We start from the raw sequence: 19,287 nt of genomic DNA, 5'->3' as shown, positions 1-19,287 counted from the left end.
GGAAGGAAGGAAGGAAGGAAGGAAGGAAGGAAGGAAGGAAGGAAGGAAGGAAAGAAAGAGAGAGAGAGAGAGAGAGAGAGAGAGAGAGAGAGAGAGAGAGAGAGAGAGAGAGAGAGAGAGAGAGAGAGAGAGAGAGAGAGAGAGAGAGAGCTGTATAAGGGATTTACTGGGGGGAAAAAATAAATAAAGATTTGTACTACCCAAAGATAGAAGATTTAATAGATGGAAAAATGAAAAAAAATTACCGAAGGTCCGCTTTAAGGCCACTAAATGGAGCCAAAGAGCACGGGAAATGTATAAATCTTTCAAACAAGAGATACAATGTAACAATTCTAGAGAACACTAGAGGGAATGTGAGAATAAATGTAACCAATGCTTCTTCCCTCTGGATTTCTCTGGGCTTGTTACATTGCATCTCTTGTTACATTGCATCTCTTGTTACATTGCATCTCTTGTTACATTGATGTACAGGCATTTCCTGAAGTTCCACTTTAACCACATTTAGGAAAATAATAAATCCTCAGCATTGTCACTCACCGGCCTCCTGGCGGAGTAAGCCTCTCATATCCAGCATGCGGCACGCCTCCAGAGAGCAGAGATTGGCCGCCTCCTTCTTCTTACCGGAATGGCTGACTTCCGCTACCAGCTGCTTCCCATTGGGATCGTCTGCCGGTAACCTGATGAGGAAAATACAGGATCATCATGAAATTCAACCAACCTTCAAGATTGGTCAGGAGGGGGGGGCAGCTCCATGTCCAAACTTAAATTTGTGTGCGCCTGTGAAATGGGGACAAACTTCAGTACCCAAAATTGTCTTCTATAGGCGAAGCTTCAAAAGCCCCCTATAGGTATCAATTCAGTGTGACGGAGGAGGTGTGGCATTAGAATTGTCGCTCTCACTCCGGCGTATGCAGCGATATGTAACAAGTGTATCACAATTCATGTCTTCATGTGAAGACGCCCCCCACCCCCACTCAATAGTAACCCCCAGCTCTGCCCCAGTACAAATACCCCCCCAAAATCACTCCCCCAGTACAAATACCCCCCCAAATCACTTCCCCAGTACAAATACCCCCCAAATCACTCCCCCAGTACAAATACCCCCCCAAATCACTTCCCCAGTACAAATACCCCCCAAATCACTCCCCCAGTACAAATACCCCCCAAATCACTCCCCCAGTACAAATGAATGAATGAATGAAAAATTTATATAGCGCGGCACATGCGAACTGAATCGCCTCTGGGCGCTGGTTGTTAGTGTCTCAAGACATCAGAAGAGCAGGGTTTTGATCTGCCTTCTGAAAGTCAGGTGGTTTTGCTCCAACCGAATGCTGGTTGGTAAAGCATTCCAAAGTCTGGGGCCCTGGAAAGCAAACCTTCTTTCTCCTTTGGACTTGTATTTGGTTATAGGAACCTTGACCAGATTTTGGTCGGTGGATCGCAGAATGCGGTTGCAATTGTGCGGTTTGATCTTGTCGCATAGATATCTAGGAGCCTTCCCATGGATGCACTTATGTGTCAGGCAGAGTGCTTTGAATGCAATTCTGTCTTTTACTGGCAACCAGTGAAGGGATCTCAGTGAAGGTGAGATTGATTCCCAAGATGTTTTCCCAGTCACCAGTCTGGCGGCCGTATTCTGAACGACTTGCAGACGGGAGATTTGGTACTTGGGGAGTCCGAGGTAAAGGGCATTTGCATAGTCCAGTCTGGAATTCACGATTGTTCCCACCACGACTGCTACGTCTTCTTTGGGGATAAATGGAATAAGTCTGCGTAGTAGGCGCATCAGATGGTGCGACCCGCTGACTACTGACCCTATTTGTGCGTCCATTGTCATGAAGGTGTCAAACGTGACTCCCAGACTTTTGACTTTGGAGCTAGGGGCGATGATTTGTCCCAGAATGGGCGATGGTGTCCAGTTTGTTGTCGTCGGTTGTCTCTTCCGACTGGCATCGAACATAAAGAGTTCTGTTTTAGCGCTATTGAGTTTGAGATAACTCTTAGTCATCCAGTTTTCTATTGAAGAGAGACATTTCTCTAATCTGGGATGATGATCCTTTTTGTGGCAGATGCGAAAATACAATTGCGTGTCGTCTGCATAAGAGTGATAGAGTAGTTCTTGGCTACTGATAATATCAAAGAGAGGACGAAGATAGATATTAAACAGCACCGGTGATAGGGGGGATCATTGGGGGACCCCACATGGCACTCTGAGTTCATGGACGGACACAGCAGCATTGACCTTAGGGTTATATATCCTTCCTTCCAGGAGAGACTAGGCAGAAAAACAGCACTTCAAGTGTTAAAACACTTCTCTCAGTACAGCACCTCCCAGGGGGCGGGTCCCCGGGGTACATCCCATTCTCTGCATCATGCAGTCCCAGGTCGTAAACAAGCAGTACAGAGGGGTGGGTGCGGTGTCAGTCCATGAACTCAGAGAAATGGATTTTACGGCGAGTGCAAAAATCCTATTTTCTCTTCTGTTCATGGACGGACACAGCAGCATTGACCTTAGGGACGTCCCCAAGCAGTGTCAAAAAATTTCGAGGGGTGGGAAAAAAACACAGCAAACCAAGCTACACCCCAAACAAACCAGAGTTCCTCAACGGAGGAACTCCAACCTTAAACTGCCGCCTGTAACACCTTGCGGCCAAAGGAGGCATCCGAACATGTACTCACCTCCACCTTATATCATTTTGAGAAGGTGTGGATTGACGACCAGGTCGCCGCCTTACATATCTGTAAGACAGACGCTTGATGGCGGAAAGCCCAAGAGGCACCAATCGCCCTGGTCGAAAACGCGGTAACTTGAAAGGGAGGCGCCCGCCCCTTTAGGGCATAGACCTGGAGCATGACCTGTCTGATCCACCTAGAAATGGTGGCCGCCGAGACCGCCAGACCTTTTTTAGGACCAGTCACCGACACGAACAGTGAGTCCGACTTCCGGAAAGGAGCCGCAGCAGACAAGTACACCCGAAGGGCTCGAACCACGTCCAAGGAATGTAAAGTGACCTCCTTCGGGTTTTTCGGCCGAGGACATAAGGATGGCAAAGCGATGTCCTCATTAATGTGAAAAGCCGAAACAACCTTTGGAAGGAATGACTGCTGCGGCCGCAGCACCACCTTATCCTTATGGACGACCAAGTAAGGAGCCTTGCAGGACTAGGCCGCCAGTTCAGACACCCGTCTGACCAAAGTAATTGCCACCAGAAAAACCACCTTCTGGGACAGAGTCAACAAGGGAATCTTCCGAATGTCCTCAAACAGAGCACCGAAAGAACTAAATTCAAGTCCCATGGAGGTAGCGGAGGACGCACAGGAGGGGCCACATGCCGAACCCCCTGCACAAACGTACGCACCAGAGTGTGCGCCGCCAAGGGTCGCTGAAAGTAGACAGCTAGAGCCGAGATCTGACTCCTAACCGTACTTAAAGCGAGAGCCTGATCCACTCCCCGCTGTAAAAATAGCAGAATTCGGGACATCACGTATGTACGGGGGTGCCATTTCATCTCCTCACACAAAGATGTAGGCCCTCCATGTACGATGGTAAATCCTCCGAAAAGTGGACTTCCGTGGACGCAGCATGGTAGAGATCACTGAGCCCGACAGGCCCCGGTCCTTCAGCACCTGGCTCTCAACAGCCACGCCGTTAAAGCCAGCGACTGTAAAGCAGGGTGAAAGATAGGACCCTGCGACAGAAGGTCTTCTCTCAGGGGTAGACGCCAGGGGACGTCTGCCACCAAACGCACCAGGTCGGCGTACCAGGGACGGCGCGACCAATCCCGAGCGATCAGAATTGTTGGTATCCCCTCGGCTTCCACCCTGCGCAGCAGGCGAGGAAGAAGTTTCAGAGGACGGAAGGCGTACATTAGACGATAGTGACCCCAAGGTGCCACCAACGCGTCTGACGCGTCCGTCTATGGGTCTCTTGACCTGGCCACGAACCGTGACACCTTCCGATTGAGACGGGACGCCATAAGATCCACGTCTGGAATGCCCCACTTGAGGCACAAACTCCGGAACACGTCCGGGTGTAGCGACCATTCTCCTTGGTCTAGCGACTTAGGTAGTCGGCTTGCCAGTTCAGCACCCCCGGAATGTACACGGCCGACAGAGCCGGAACGTACCTTTCAGCCCACCGGAGGATGCACGCGACTTCCGTGTGCCCCCCTGATGATTGACGTATGCCACGGCCATGGCGTTGTCGGACTGGATTCTGACCGGTCGGTCCTGAAGACCCAGAGACCACTTGGAGAGGCACAGCTTGATCGCCCGGAGTTCCAGGACATTGATCGGTAGGCGGGACTCCTCCTGAGTCCAGCGCCCCTGGGCTGACTGGACACCCCAGACACCCCCCAGCCGAAGAGGCTGGCATCCGTCGTGACAACCGTCCAGTGGCACGGCATAAACTACTTGCCGGTCCGAAGTACCAGAGATGTCAGCCACCACACTAGGGAGGACCTGACCAGTCGACTCACCCGAATCTGGTAATCCAGAGACGAAGGGAGCTTGTTCCAACGTGACAGAATCTCTTTCTGCAACACTCAAGTGTGGAATTGGGCATACGGAACTGCCTCGAAAGAGGCCACCATCAGACCCAGCACTCTCATGCAAAAGCGAAGCGACGCCCACTGATGGGTCACCAAACGCTGCACCGCAGACTGCAGTGTCTGTAGTTTTTCCGTTAGGAGGAAAACCCTCGCCTCTGAGGAGTCCAGGACTAGTCCAAGGTATTCCAGCCGCTGAGACGGTACCAGTACTGACTTCTGGATATTCAGCAGCCAACCGAATTCTCAGAGGGTCTGACAGGTGATAGACACGTCATCTTCTAACTCTGAGCTTGAGGAAGCTCTCAGAAGAAGGTCGTCCAGATATCCCACGATAGGGATCCCGCGCTGGCTCAGCAGGACCAGAATCGGAGCGAGCACCTTGGTGAAAACCCACGGTGCTGAGGCCAGACCGAACGGGAGAGCCACAAATTGAAAGTGGTCCTCCCTGACCGCAAAGCGCAGAAACCTCTGGTGTTTTGCGCATATGGGGATATGCAGGTACGCGTCCTTGATATCCAAGGATGCTAGGAAATCCCCCTGATGGAGCGCCGCCACTACCGAGCGAATCGACTCCATCCTGAATCTTTGCACTTTGACAAAACCATTGAGGTTGGAGGGAAAAAATCTGCTTAAAACGCATCTCATTCAAAGTCCCAACTCTCCCCCCTTTTTTACACATTTACAGGGATGGAGGCCTATGGTAGTTTCTATCATATGCCTCATTCAAAGTCCCAACCCCCCCTTTTTAAACAAAAATCTGTTTTGTGGACAAGAGAGAAACTATCTTGTACCCCAAGGAAACTACTTCGCAAACCCAACGGTCGGAAAGAAGAGAGCTCCACCGAGCCGCGAATTCGGCCCCCCACCCGAGATATGGGCGGGGGCAGACCTTCATGCGGAGGCAGGCTTATCCGCAGGCTTGTTGGGCTTGCGGAACCAGGGGTGATTTTGCCCTTCAGTGGACGCCTTAGCACCCTGGAAACGTTTTCCTGCCACACTTGGCGGGCGAAAAAAACGCTTGGGGGTAGTAAAGGAGGGTCCTTGCTTACGACGAGGCTCCTTTCCCTTCCCAGACTGCGGGAGCAGAGTGCTCTACCACCTGTGGCATCCTTTATGATGTCATCCAGGGAAGCCCCAAAAAAAGCCGTTCACCCTTAAAGGGTAAGTTTTTAGCCACACAAGGCGGCGTAGTACCACTGCGTAGGCAGAGGCCTTGGAGAGCAAGGGGAGCGTATCCAGGGCCGACTCACAGACAAATTTCAGGCCTTGCACCAACTGGTCGGCCAGTTCCACACAGAGCTCAGAAGCATTCTGCGCCTCCAGCTCCTGCACCAGGGACTTCTTAGCCCGTTCGGTAAGTGTCTGCGACACCAGAGCCCCGGCCAAAACCGGTCTCACTGCCGACCCCACCACTGTGAATATGGAGCGGGCCACAGCCTCAGCTCTCCTATCTGCGGGGGCCTTAAATGCGGGAGCCCCTTCCACAGGTAACGTAGTAGCCTTGTTCAGTCTGGACACCGGAGGGTCCACTGACGGAGGAGATACCCTTTTGAGGAGGATTTCCTAAAAAAAGTGGGTAACGGACCGCAAAGTATTTTGGTACTGCAAAAACTTTCTGCAGCCGTTCCCATTCCTTGTATAACAGTTTGTCCAAATACGGAACACAGGGAAACACTTTTGCGGTGCGGGGTGGCCTGCGGAACCTAAAAAGGGACCGGCATGTCGAATGCCTCCGCCGAATCCTCAAGTTTCTGAGTATCCTGCACCGCAGTGATAAGAACTCAAAAGAAATTCCTTATCCTGCTTCGACCCTGAAGCAGAGTCATCCTCACTGTCCGTGTGGGCTAAGCCTGCATCATCTGACATGACGGAACCAGAGCCAGATGCAATAGCAGGGCCCGATTCCATGTCAGAGACATCCCCAGAAGCAGGCTCAGGGATGAGGCGCTTTTTACCCCCCTTCTGACCACTCGCCGCTTCAATCCTGGCAACAAACGCCTCCAGGACTGCCGTCATAGCATCCACTGAGGCCGCAGGAACAGGGGCACTAAGGGTTAACTCTGGCATGCTTAGGGTAGAAGCCTCCGGTTCGGACGCCATGCTGACCCACCGTAAATGCCACCCTTGTACTGCAAGGCAAGACCCACAGGCCACCCTCCCGACCGCTACAGAGAGCAGGGGACCCCCCAGAGGACTCACCACCCGCCCAGGCTGCAGCGCTGCCGAGAAGCTGAAAACGATGTCCGTGCTGTGCCGTCCCTCAGGAAGTGTGCTGAGAGCTTTGGCGCAGTTATTCTGGTCACTAGAGGCCAAACCCTTTCCAAGATGGCCGCCGACATGCAGGAAAAACAACATGCAGGCTACAAAAAAATGGCCGCCGATTCAATAGGAGCGCGTCACCCGCGAAATGGCAGCCATACACGTGTTTTAAAACATACAGCGACACAAAAAAGGCAGAACACAATAAATGCACCAGACCCTGCAGGTCCCCCCCCCCAGCACACACGGCATCATAAAAAAAAAAAAAAAAAAAAAAAAACCACAGCACCCCAGTGCAGTGCAGCTCCCCGGCAGTAACGGACCCCCCCACCTCACTGGCCCCACCCAGGATGTGGGGAAGGAGGGAGAGAGGAAAGCAGGGCGGACCCTCAATCGACCTTCCCAGGAATGCACCAGCCGAACCACCCTGCCAAGGCAAGGGGGGTTACTACTTACCCATCCTGCGACCACCGGCTGGAGGCATTCCAGACAGAACCAACGTCCGCAGCAGACACGGCATGGATGTCGGCCCGGCACACTGACTCAGCCATAGAGACCGGTCATATGTGTGCCCTGTAGCATATAGCTCACCGGCCACCCCTGGAGGAAGTCGTGGACTGCCCAGCGCGTAGCTAAAGGCTGGCACACTCTCGATGGCCGAACATGGGGGGGGGGGGACTACAAGGATCGCAGATCCAGCCTGTCACCCAGTCGGCAGTTGATTGAAGATCCCAGGACCCAAAAACGCAGGAAAAAATAAAATAAAAGCGGGGGGAAAAAAAATAAAAATCGCAAGAAAAACCTTCAGAGCACATGGGCCCAGAGGAGCCATGTCTTCTCCTCACGCTAGGCAGAAAAAAACTGGGACTGCATCATGGAGAGAGGGATGTACCTGGGGGACCCGCCCCCTGGGAGGTGCTATACTGAGAAGTGTTTTTAACACTTGAAGTGCTGTTTTTTCTGCCTAGTCATCTCCTGAAAGGAAGGTAGATAACCCTAAGGTCAATTGCTGCTGTGTCCGTCCATGAACGGAAGAGAAAAAGTATTTGCTCCCCTGACAAAGAAACGATCAGTCTATAATTTTATTGGTCGGTTTATTATAACAGCGAGAGACGGAATAACAAAAACAAAATATCCAGAAAGACGCATTTAAAAAAAAAAAAAGCTATAAATTGATTTGCATTTTAATGAGTGAAATAAGTATTTGATCCCCGATCAGCGAGATTTCTGGCTCCCAGGTGTCTTCTACGGTATACAGGTAGCGAGCTGAGATTAGGAGCACGCTCTCTCTTAAAGCGGTAGTTTACCCTCACCCACATCATTTTACCATCGAGACAGGCATTGTAGCGCGAGCTACAGTATGCCTGTCCCGATTTTTTTAACCCCGGACTCACCTTGTAATCGGACATCGTAGATTTCGGCTCCCGCGGGGAATGGGCGTGCCTATGGAGAGGGAGGATGATTGACGGCCGGCCCTGGCACGTCACTCTCCCCGAAGACAGCCGGAGTAGGTCTCGGCTCTTCACGGCGCCTGCGCACAGGCTATGCGCAGGCGCCGTGAAGAGCCAAGCCTATTTCGGCTATTTCCGGAGAAGCGTGACGCGCCAGAGCCGGCCGTCAATCATCCTCCGTCTCCATAGGCACGCCCATTCCCCGGTATCTTCGATGAACGATTACAAGGTGAGTACGGGGGTAAAAAAAAAAATCGGGACAGGCATACTGTAGGTCGCGCTACAATGCCTGATTTTATGGTAGTAGAAAAGAAAAAAAAAAAAATTCCGTTCATAGGGTGAACCCCCGCTTTAAAGGGAGTGCTCCTAATCTCAGCTTGTTTCCTGTATAAAAGACACCTGTCCACAGAATCGATCGATCAGATTCCAATCTCTCCACCATGGCCAAGACCAGTCAGAGGATGTCGGGGAGAAGATTGGAGATCTACACAAGGCTGGAATGGGCTACAAGACCATCGCCGCCGAGCAGCTTGGTGAGAGGAGACAGTCGGTGCGATTTATTCACAAATGGAGTGACATCGAACCTCTGATCGCCAACAAGGGTTTATTTACCAAGTCATGTTTTGTGAAGGGTTCAAACACTTATTTCACTCATTAACCACTTCAGCCCCGGAGGATTTGGCTGCCCAATGACCGGGGCCATTTTTTTTGCGATTCGGCACTGCGTCGATTTAACTGACAATTGCGCGGTCGTGCGACGTGGCTCCCAAATAACGTCCTTTTTTCCCCACAAATAGAGATTTCTTTTGGTGTTATTTAATCACCTCGGCGGTTTTTATTTTTTGCGCTATAAACAAAAAAAAAAAAAAGCATTATATTTTTAACTTTTTTGCTATAATAAATATCACAGAAAAAAAAAAAAAAAAAAGGCAAAAAAGCGTTTGGTTTGCGCAAAAGTTATAGCATCTACAAAATAGGGAATAGTTTTATGGCATTTTTATTAATATATATATATATATATATTTTTACTAGTAATGGCGACGATCAGCGATTTTTATCGTGACTGCGACATTATGGCGGACACATCAGACACCTTTGACGCTATTTTGGGACCATTGTAACATGGTCACAGAAGTGATTATCATACAATTATAAATTGCCCCCCCCCCCCATGTAGCTACTTCATATACATTATATATTGTACAACAGACGTACTTTATACGGCAGATCCAAGACGCCGGACCCCTCTCCTCATAATCAAATTCCAGTTCTTCTCCTGAAACAGAAAAAATATATAAAAAATTAATACATTTTCCATTCCTTCTATTTACAGCTATGTTTTACCCCCCTCTCGTCCTAACCCCCCCAATCGCCCCCCTCTCGTCCTAACCCCCCCAATCGCCCCCCTCTCGTCCTAACCCCCCCAATCGTCCCCCTCTCGTCCTAACCCCCCCAATCACCCCCCTCTCGTCCTAACCCCCCCCCCCGTCCCCCTCTCGTCATACCCCAACCGTCCCCCTCTCGTCCTAACCCCCGTCCCCGTCCCCCTCTCGTCATACCCCAACCCCCGTCCCCGTCCCCCTCTCGTCATACCCCAACCCCCGTCCCCGTCCCCCTCTCGTCATACCCCAACCCCCAATCGTCCCCCTCTCGTCATACCCCAACCCCCAATCGTCCCCCTCTCGTCATACCCCAACCCCCAATCGTCCCCCTCTCGTCATACCCCAACCCCCAATCGTCCCCCTCTCGTCATACCCCAACCCCCAATCGTCCCCCTCTCGTCATACCCCAACCCCCAATCGTCCCCCTCTCGTCATACCCCAACCCCCAATCGTCCCCCTCTCGTCATACCCCAACCCCCAATCACCCCCCTCTCGTCCTAACCCCCCCCCGTCCCCCTCTCGTCATACCCCAACCGTCCCCCTCTCGTCCTAACCCCCGTCCCCGTCCCCCTCTCGTCATACCCCAACCCCCGTCCCCGTCCCCCTCTCGTCATACCCCAACCCCCAATCGTCCCCCTCTCGTCATACCCCAACCCCCAATCGTCCCCCTCTCGTCATACCCCAACCCCCAATCGTCCCCCTCTCGTCATACCCCAACCCCCAATCACCCCCCTCTCGTCCTAACCACCCCAATCGTCCCCCTCTCGTCATACCCCAACCGTCCTAACCCCCCCCGCCCCCCTCTCGTCATACCCCAACCCCCAATCGTCCCCCTCTCGTCCCACCCCAATCGTCCCCCTCTCGTCCTAACCCCCCCCCCCCCCCGTCCCCCTCTCGTCCTAAACCCCCCCCCCGTCCCCCTCTCGTCCCACCCCAACCGTCCCCCTCTCGTCCTAAACCCCCCCCGTCCCCCTCTCGTCCCACCCCAACCGTCCCCCTCTCGTCCTAACCCCCCCCCCGTCCCCCTCTCGTCCCACCCCAACCCCCAATCGTCCCCCTCTCGTCCTAACCACCCCAATCGTCCCCCTCGCGTCCCACCCCAATCGTCCCCCTCGCGTCCCACCCCAATCGTCCCCCTCGCGTCCCACCCCAATCGTCCCAGTATTCCCCCTCCACACGTTGTAACCCCCCTTCCAATCTTCCCACACGTTGTTACCCCCCCCCACACACGCTGCAATACATTTTTCATTCCTTCTATTTACAGCTATGTTTTACCCCTCTCGTCCTAACCCCCCCAATCGTCCTAACCCCCCCCAATCTTCCCCCTCTCGTCATACCCCAACCCCCAATCGTCCCCCTCTCGTCCTAACCCCCCCCAATCTTCCCCCTCTCGTCCTAACCACCCCAATCGTCCCCCTCTCGTCCTAACCACCCCAATCGTCCCCCTCTCGTCCTAACCACCCCAATCGTCCCCCTCTCGTCCCACCCCAACCCCCCAGTATTCCCCCTCCACACGTAACCCCCCTTCCAATCTTCCCACACGTTGTTACCCCCCCCCCCCACACGTTGTTACCCCCCCCCACACACGCTGCAATACATTTTTCATTCCTTCTATTTACAGCTATGTTTTACCCCTCTCGTCCTAACCCCCCCAATCGTCCCCCTCTCGTCCTAACCCCCCCCAATCTTCCCCCTCTCGTCATACCCCAACCCCCAATCGTCCCCCTCTCTTCCCCCCCCCAATCGTCCCACTCTCGTCCTAACCCCCCCCCCGTCCCCCTCTCGTCATACCCCAACCCCCAATCGTCCCCCTCTCGTCCTAACCACCGCAATCGTCCCCCTCTCGTCCCACCCCAATCGTCCCCCTCTCGTCCTAACCCCCCCCGTCCCCCTCTCGTCATACCCCAAACCCCAATCGTCCCCCTCTCGTCCTAACCACCCCAATCGTCCCCCTCTCGTCCTAACCACCCCAATCGTCCCCCTCTCGTCCAACCCCCCAGTATTCCCCCTCCACACGTAACCCCCCTTCCAATCTTCCCACACGTTGTTACCCCCCCCCCCACACGTTGTAACCCCCCCTACACACGCTGTAATACATTTTTCATTCCTTCTATTTACAGCTATGTTTTACCACTCTCGTTCTAACCCCCCCCAATTGTCCCCCTCTCGTCCTACCCCAACCTTCGCCCTCTCGTCATACCCCAACCGTCCCCCTCTCGTCCCACCCCAATCGTCCCCCTCTCGTCCTAACCCCCCCCGTCCCCCTCTCGTCATACCCTAAACCCCAATCGTCCCCCTCTCGTCCTAACCACCCCAATCGTCCCCCTCTCGTCCTAACCACCCCAATCGTCCCCCTCTCGTCCTAACCACCCCAATCGTCCCCCTCTCGTCCCACCCCAATCGTCCCCCTCTCGTCCTAACCCCCCCCGTCCCCCTCTCGTCATACCCCAAACCCCAATCGTCCCCCTCTCGTCCTAACCACCCCAATCGTCCCCCTCTCGTCCTAACCACCCCAATCGTCCCCCTCTCGTCCTAACCACCCCAATTGTCCCCCTCTCGTCCCACCCCAACCCCCCAGTATTCCCCCTCCACACGTAACCCCCCTTCCAATCTTTCCACACGTTGTTACCCCCCCCCCCACACGTTGTTACCCCCCCCCACACACGCTGTAATACATTTTTCATTCCTTCTATTTACAGCTATGTTTTACCACTCTCGTTCTAACCCCCCCCAATTGTCCCCCTCTCGTCCTACCCCAACCTTCGCCCTCTCGTCATACCCCAACCGTCCCCCTCTCGTCATACCCCAATCGTCCCCCTCTCGTCCCACCCCAATCGTCCCCCTCTCGTCCTAACCCCCCCCGTCCCCCTCTCGTCATACCCTAAACCCCAATCGTCCCCCTCTCGTCCTAACCACCCCAATCGTCCCCCTCTCGTCCTAACCACCCCAATCGTCCCCCTCTCGTCCTAACCACCCCAATCGTCCCCCTCTCGTCCCACCCCAATCGTCCCCCTCTCGTCCTAACCCCCCCCGTCCCCCTCTCGTCATACCCCAAACCCCAATCGTCCCCCTCTCGTCCTAACCACCCCAATCGTCCCCCTCTCGTCCTAACCACCCCAATCGTCCCCCTCTCGTCCTAACCCCCCCCGTCCCCCTCTCGTCATACCCCAAACCCCAATCGCCCCCCTCTCGTCCTAACCACCCCAATCGTCCCCCTCTCGTCCTAACCACCCCAATCGTCCCCCTCTCGTCCTAACCACCCCAATTGTCCCCCTCTCGTCCCACCCCAACCCCCCAGTATTCCCCCTCCACACGTAACCCCCCTTCCAATCTTTCCACACGTTGTTACCCCCCCCCCACACGTTGTTACCCCCCCCACACACGCTGTAATACATTTTTCATTCCTTCTATTTACAGCTATGTTTTACCACTCTCGTTCTAACCCCCCCCCAATTGTCCCCCTCTCGTCCTACCCCAACCTTCGCCTTCTCGTCATACCCCAACCCCCAATCGTCCCCCTCTCGTCATACCCCAACCGTCCCCCTCTCGTCATACCCCAATCGTCCCCCCCCAGTCCCACCCCAATCGTCCCCCTCTCGTCCTAACCACCCCAATCGTCCCCCTCTCGTCCCACCCCAACCCCCCAGTATTCCCCCTCCACACATTGCAACCCCCCTTCCAATCTTCCCACACGTTGTTACCCCCCCCCCCCCAATCTTCCCCCAGACGTTGTAACCCCCCCTCCTCAATCTTCCCCCACATGCTGTAGCCCCCCCTTCAATCTTCCCCCACACATTGTAACCCCCCCCCTCAATCTTCCCCCACACGTTGTAACCCCCCCCCCCCTCAATCTTCCCCCACACGTAACAACCCCCCCTCAATCTTCCCCCACACGGTGCAACCCCCCTCAATCTTCCCCCACACGGTGCAACCCCCCCAATCTTCCCACACGTAACCCCCCCCCTCAATCTTTCTTCCCCCACGTTGTAACCCCCCCCCAATCTTCCCCCACACGTAACCCCCCCCCAATCTTCCCCCACACGTAACTCCCCCCCTCAATCTTCCCCCACACGTTGTAACCCCCCCTCCCTCAATTTCCCCCCTCTCATTCTACCCCACCCATTGTCCATACCTTCTCGGTCAAAGAAGCCTTGCAGGGCTTTCTTGGGATTCTTCAGGTACAAAGCTTCACGTTCTTCCTGAAACTCCAAGGCGATGGGGTTCTCCTCGCTCTCCTCCTCCAGGGCGTCCTCCCCTACAACACACACAGGAGAGACGCTAGTAACAACTTATGGACCCCAGACTTTTCTGGTACTTTTTGTTTACAAATAAAACAAATAAAAATCTAAATTTTTTGCTAGAAAATTACTTATAACCCCCAATATTACATATTATAGCAGAGGCCCATGAGAATAAAATGGCGATTGTTGCAATTTATATGTCACACGGTATATGCGCAACGTTTTTTCAAACACAATTATTTTTTTTTTTAAATACACTTTAATGCCAAAAAAAACAAATGCATACCCACAATTTTATGGTAAAAGTATAAAAACCGGATGTTCTCTGAATAGAAACCTACACCACCGATCCCCACACTGCACCCCCCACCCCCCCCCCCCGCACAAGACCGCGGCTTATCCTGATGGACGTCATATGACACTCATTTCCCATTTAGGATAACAACCACAAGTGGAAAACAAAACAAGTTTACTTCCACTCTAGAGCAGAAGTGAGGTCATGACATCGCTCCGGTCCTCCTAGATCAGGGGGAGGAAACCTTGGCCCTCCAGATGTGGTGAAACTACAAATCCCATCATGCCTCGGCCTCTAGGAGTCACGCCTGTGACCGTCAGGGTCCTGCAATGTCTCATGGGACTTGTCGTTTCAGGGGCCGAGGTTGCCTCCCCCTGTTCTAGATCATAGAGGTGATCAGAGACGATTTGGTCTCTCTTCACCTCTATGGCCGGCTGTGTGAACTTTTGCGTCGTTTCCCGGGCTGAACCCTGGAGAAAGACCGGTGGGCGGAGTTGGGGGAGGTGACAACTCCTCCCACTGCTTCTAAAAGGTGAGGTCTGCCCCTTACGCTGGTGATCAGTGGACCACCGCTCAACTGTAAGAGAAAGCTTTGCAATGGAGGACGTTGTTCGGTCTTAATCTGAGATTTTCGCAGTCTTTTTGTACCGACCGGCGTTCTCCGGTAATCACTTACCCATCCCCCACGTGCAGCCAGGCTCGGCTCCCGTGCCGCTCCGCTCTTTCTTTCCTTCCTCGGAGGGCTCGTCCTCTTCATCGGAGTCGTCTCCCAGCATCTTCTTCTGCAGAGTCTCCCTCTGTCGGCGCGCTTCTTTTATCTGCGTCACCGTCATTTCAGACTCCGCCTCCTGGTCCTCCTCCGGGCCCTACAAGGAACAAACAGTATGAGAGGATCTGCAGCCGATCGTCCCGATAGAACGAGCGAATCGTACATGTCAGTGCAGTCACTGAGAATTGCATGTAAACTCAATTCAGAGACCCCCACACCCCTTTGCGGTATTAGAGGCCCTCCCCCTCTCCCCATCACCAGCTGAGAACTCTGCAGGTCCTAACCCCCTCTCGTCCTATCCCCCCCCTCTCGTCCTTACCCCCCTCCCCCAATGGTCCCCCTCCCGTCCTACCCCCAATCGTCCCTTTCTCGTCCTATCCCCACCCTTCCCCCTCTCGTCCTACACCCCCCCCATCGTCCCCCTCTTGTCCTACCCCCAATCAACCCTTTCTCGTCCTACACCCCCCCCCATCGTCCCCCTCTTGTCCTATCCCCCCCCCCAATCGTCCCCCTCTTGTCCTACTCCCACCCTTCCCCCTCTCGTCCTACACCCCCCCCCCAATCGTCCCCCTCTTGTCCTACCCCCCCCCCCCAATCGTCCCTTTCTCGTCCTACACCCCCCCCCAATCGCCCCCCTCTTGTCCTATCCCCCCCCCCCCCCAATCGTCCCTTTCTCGTCCTACACCCCCCCCCCCAATCGTCCCCTTCTTGTCCTATTTCCCCCCCCCCCCCAATTGTCCCTTTCTCGTCCTACTCCCACCCCAATCGTCCCCCTCTTGTCCTATCCCCCCCCCAATCGTCCCCCTCCCGTCCTACCCCCAATCGTCCCTTTCTCATCCTACTCTCACCCTTCCCCCTCTCGTCCTAACCCCCCCCCCCCCCAATGGTCCCCCTCCCGTCCTACCCCCAATCGTCCCTTTCTCGTCCTACTCTCACCCTTTCCCCTCTTGTCCTACATCCCCCCCCCATGGTCCCTCTCGTCCTACCCCCTCCCCCAAATCGGCACACTGATATAAGGGGGCTCTGAAGGAAAGACTCTGCTGTAAACGAGGGAATTGATACAAGGGGCTCCGATGTAATGTGGGCCACTAATGTGAAAGAAGGAGGGGGGGGGGGGCTCTAGAGTAGAGGTGCAAACTGATGTAAGCCCAGGGGGGGGGGGGGCATAACGTAAAGGGGGGAACGTTTGATATAGGGGGCGGGGAACTCTGATGCAAGGGGGGCACACTATTGTAATAGGGCACACTGATGAAGGGGGGGGGGCACACTGATGAAGGGGGGGGCACACTGATGAAGGGGGGGGGGCACACTGATGAAGGGGGGGGCACACTGATGAAGGGGGGGGGCACACTGATGAAGGGGGGGGCACACTGATGAAAGGGGGATTTGTAAAGTAATGGGGTACTCTGAGGTGGGGGGGGGACACTGATATAAGGGGGCTCTGAAGGAAAGACTCTTCTGTAAACGAAGGAATTGATACAAGGGGGTCCGATGTAATGTGGGCCACTGATGTGAAAGGGGGGGGGGGGCTCTGGAGAAGAGGGGCAAACTGATGCAAGCCCGGTGGGAGGGGGGGGGGGGGGGACTGATGCTGCAAGGGGGGGGGGGCACACTATTCTAATAGGGCACACTGATGTAAGAGGGGGGGCACGCTGATGTAAGGGGGATTTGTAAAGTAATGGGGTACCCTGCGGCAAGGGGGGACACTGATATGAGGGGGCTCTGAAGGAAAGTCTCTTCTGTAAACGAAGGAATTGATATAAAGGGGCTCCGATGTAATGTGGGCCACTGATGTGAAATAAGGGGGGGCTCTGAAGTAGAGGGGCAAACTGATGTAAGCCCGAGGGGAGGGATAATGTAAGGGGGGAATGTCTGATATAGGGGGCGGGGGCACGCCGATGTAGGAGACAACATTGCTGTAAGGGGGATTGTAAAAAGTAATGGGGTACCCTGAGGCAAGGGGGGGGGGGACACTGGTATAAGGGGGCTCTGAAGGAAGGACTCTGATGTAAATGAGGGAATTGATATAGGGAGGGCTCTGAAGTAAGGTGGGACACTGATGTGAAAGGGGGGCTCCGATGTAGAGCTGCACGATGAATTGCTAAGAATCGAGATCACGATACACAGTCAGGGTAGGTAGGTACATGCGGTATAAACAGTCAGGGTAGGTACATGCGGTATAAACAGTCAGGGTAGGTATCACGATACACAGTCAGGGTAGGTAAGTACCTGCGGTATAAACAGTCAGGGTAGGTAAGTACCTGCGGTATAAACAGTCAGGGTAGGTAAGTACCTGCGGTATAAACAGTCAGGGTAGGTAAGTACCTGCGGTATAAACAGTCAGGGTAGGTAGGTACCTGCGGTATAAACAGTCAGGGTAGGTACCTGCGGTATAAACAGTCAGGGTAGGTAGGTACATGCGGTATAAACAGTCAGGGTAGGTAGGTACCTGCGGTATAAACAGTCAGGGTAGGTAGGTACATGCGGTATAAACAGTCAGGGTAGGTAGGTACCTGCGGTATAAACAGTCAGGGTAGGTACCTACCTGCAGTATAAAGAGTCGGGTGCTCCCGCCAAACTTCAGGACGTGGCCCACCCTCAGGCGGTGGTAGGTTTTTGGCGGGATCCTCTCCTTGTTGACGAAGGTCCCATGGGTGCTCCCGAGGTCGTAGATGTAGAAGCCGCGCTCGTGGTCGGGCTCGGGGGAGGGGCGGTACTGCAGCACGGCGTGGAAGCGGGACACGGAGGGGTGCTCCAGGGAGACGTGGCAGATGGGGAGCCGGCCGAAGACGGTCCAGCTGGCGTCGGTCAGGTTCTTGGTGGACAGGATGGCGCCCCCCTTCAGTACCTCCAGGCTGTAAAGGGCCCCGGGCGGCCCTGACCAGGGAGGCTCCCGATAGGGAATGGCGGGGGCCGATCCGCAGGCATCAGAGGGAAGCCCGGGCCCGACATCCGGGGCCGCTTCCCCATCTGGGGTTGGGACAGGAGGCCGCCCGGGTGCTGCTGGTTCATGTCCGGGTTCCATGGTCTTTTCATGGCCGCCGGGCCGGCCGGGAGCGATGGGTTTCTTAAAGTGGCCGACATCCGGGCTGAGCCCCCCGGCAGCCCGTTCCTCTGGGACCCCATCCCCAGTGGGCTCCTTGGTGGGATCAGCATGCCCGGGTTCCGTGGTGGGACCTGTCCCAAGAGCATGGGGCCTCTCCCCGTCGGTCCCGGGAGCAGGGGGCCCCTCAGCGCCATGGGTCCTGGCATTCCGTTGCTCTGCGGTAATGTCCCTTGAAACATCGGGCCCCTCATTGACCCCGAAAACCTCATGTTCCTCGTCGTCGCCGCTGTGGGGCCCGGTATTCCTGAGGGCCTGGCTGCTCCTGGAGGTAGGCTCCCCGGGCCCCTCAATGGTGTGGCAGGTCGTGACATCCCGGAGCCCCTCACTCCGCCCGGTCCTAGTATCCCGGGCCCCCTCATTCCCTCTGGTCCTGGTATCCCGGGGCCCCTCATCCCGCCCGGTCCTAATATCCCGGGGCCCCTCATCCCGCCCGGTCCTAGTATCCCGGGGCCCCTCATCCCGCTCGGTCCTGGTATTCCAGAGCCCCTCATTCTGCCCATTTCTGGAATCCCGGGGCCCTTCATCCCCCCCGGTCCTAGTATCCCGGGGCCCTTCATCCCCCCCGGTCCTAGTATCCCGGGGCCGTTCATCCCCCCCGGTCCTAGTATCCCGGGGCCTCTCATTCCGCCCGCCCCTGGCATCCCGGGGCCCCTCATTCCCCCCGGTCCTGGTATCCCTGGGCCCCTCATTCCCCCCGCTCCTAGTAACCCGGGGCCCCTCATTCCCCCCGGTCCTGGCATCCCTGGGCCCCTCATTCCCCCCGGTCCTAGTAACCCGGGGCCCCTCATTCCCCCCGGTCCTGGTATCCTGGGGCCCCTCATCCCGCCCGGCCCCCTCAGCAGCGCCGGGCCCGGTATGCCCGAGGGTCTCATGTCCCCCAGAGTTGGAGTCCCCGGGCCCCTCAGGACCCCGGGCCCTGGAATCAGAGGCGCCCTCATCGACCCCGGATTCATGTGGCCCCTGGCCGGCCCTGGGATCCTGGAGCCCCTCATGGCCATCATTGGGGGCCCCGGAGGCCCCGCCCCCATTCTCCAGGGCCCCGGGGGCCCGTTCCCCACCATCGGGCTCATGCCGAACGGCCTCCATGTATCCAGCGCCACTTTCACAGCTCAAACCGGCGCGGCTCACCAAACGAGACGCGAACAGACGGGAAAAAGCCGAGGCACACTTCCGGTCACATGTGAAGGCGACGGGCGATGACGTCGGCGGCGCGCCGGAAGTGAGAAGGAGAAAG

At 55.4% G+C, this 19,287-nt stretch overlaps 1 protein-coding gene across 1 annotated transcript in view; it reads right to left on the bottom strand.

Moving 5' to 3' along the window:
* The window catches only part of LOC120938132 (solute carrier family 4 member 1 adaptor protein), a gene marked incomplete in the record, with an annotated part of 43,023 nt that extends 23,786 nt beyond the window's left edge, over positions 1-19,237 (bottom strand). Inside the window, 5 exon segments of the mRNA XM_040351849.1 lie at positions 538-677; positions 9,476-9,536; positions 13,775-13,897; positions 14,855-15,044; positions 17,493-19,237. Of these exon segments, the coding sequence (XP_040207783.1) occupies positions 538-677; positions 9,476-9,536; positions 13,775-13,897; positions 14,855-15,044; positions 17,493-19,139 (2,161 nt within the window).
* Between the last annotated feature and the right edge of the window lie 50 nt (positions 19,238-19,287).

This window comes from Rana temporaria, chromosome 4 (assembly GCF_905171775.1).
Source record: "Rana temporaria chromosome 4, aRanTem1.1, whole genome shotgun sequence".
Taxonomy (NCBI): domain Eukaryota; kingdom Metazoa; phylum Chordata; class Amphibia; order Anura; family Ranidae; genus Rana; species Rana temporaria.
This window is presented reverse-complemented; position numbering and strand designations above follow the sequence as displayed.